The 405-nt window shown below is 68.4% G+C and overlaps 1 protein-coding gene across 1 annotated transcript in view; it reads left to right on the top strand.

Moving 5' to 3' along the window:
• LOC102241182 (SH3 and multiple ankyrin repeat domains protein 2) overlaps positions 1-405 on the top strand; it is a 68,703-nt gene that overhangs the window by 60,044 nt on the left and 8,254 nt on the right. Inside the window, exon 8 of the mRNA XM_014533995.1 lies at positions 2-403. Coding sequence (XP_014389481.1) covers positions 2-403 — 402 coding nt within the window. The remainder of the gene's footprint in view (position 1; positions 404-405) is intronic.

The raw sequence follows: 405 nt of genomic DNA on the forward strand, positions 1-405 counted from the left end.
CTTCCTGCACCCGCTCACGGGGAGGCTGCTGGACCCCAGCTCCCCGCTGGCCCTGGCACTTTCCGCGAGGGACCGAGCCATGAAGGAGGCCCAGCAGGGCCCCAAGGGGGAGGCCCCCAAGGCCGACCTCAACAAACCTCTCTATATCGATACCAAAATGCGGCCCAGCATGGAGGCAGGCCTCCCCACGGCCACCAGGCAGGGCGCGCGCGGGCCCCTGCGGCGGCAGGAGACCGAGAACAAGTACGAGAGCGGCCTGGGCAGGGACCGCAAGGGCGAGGACCGGAAGAACATGCTGATCGACATCATGGACACGTCCCAGCAGAAGTCGGCCGGCCTGCTCATGGTCCACACGGTGGACGCCGCCACGCCTGGCGGCTGCCTGGAGGAAGGGGATGAGAACGC

This window comes from Myotis brandtii, unplaced genomic scaffold, assembly GCF_000412655.1.
Source record: "Myotis brandtii unplaced genomic scaffold, ASM41265v1 scaffold1236, whole genome shotgun sequence".
NCBI lineage: Eukaryota > Metazoa > Chordata > Mammalia > Chiroptera > Vespertilionidae > Myotis > Myotis brandtii.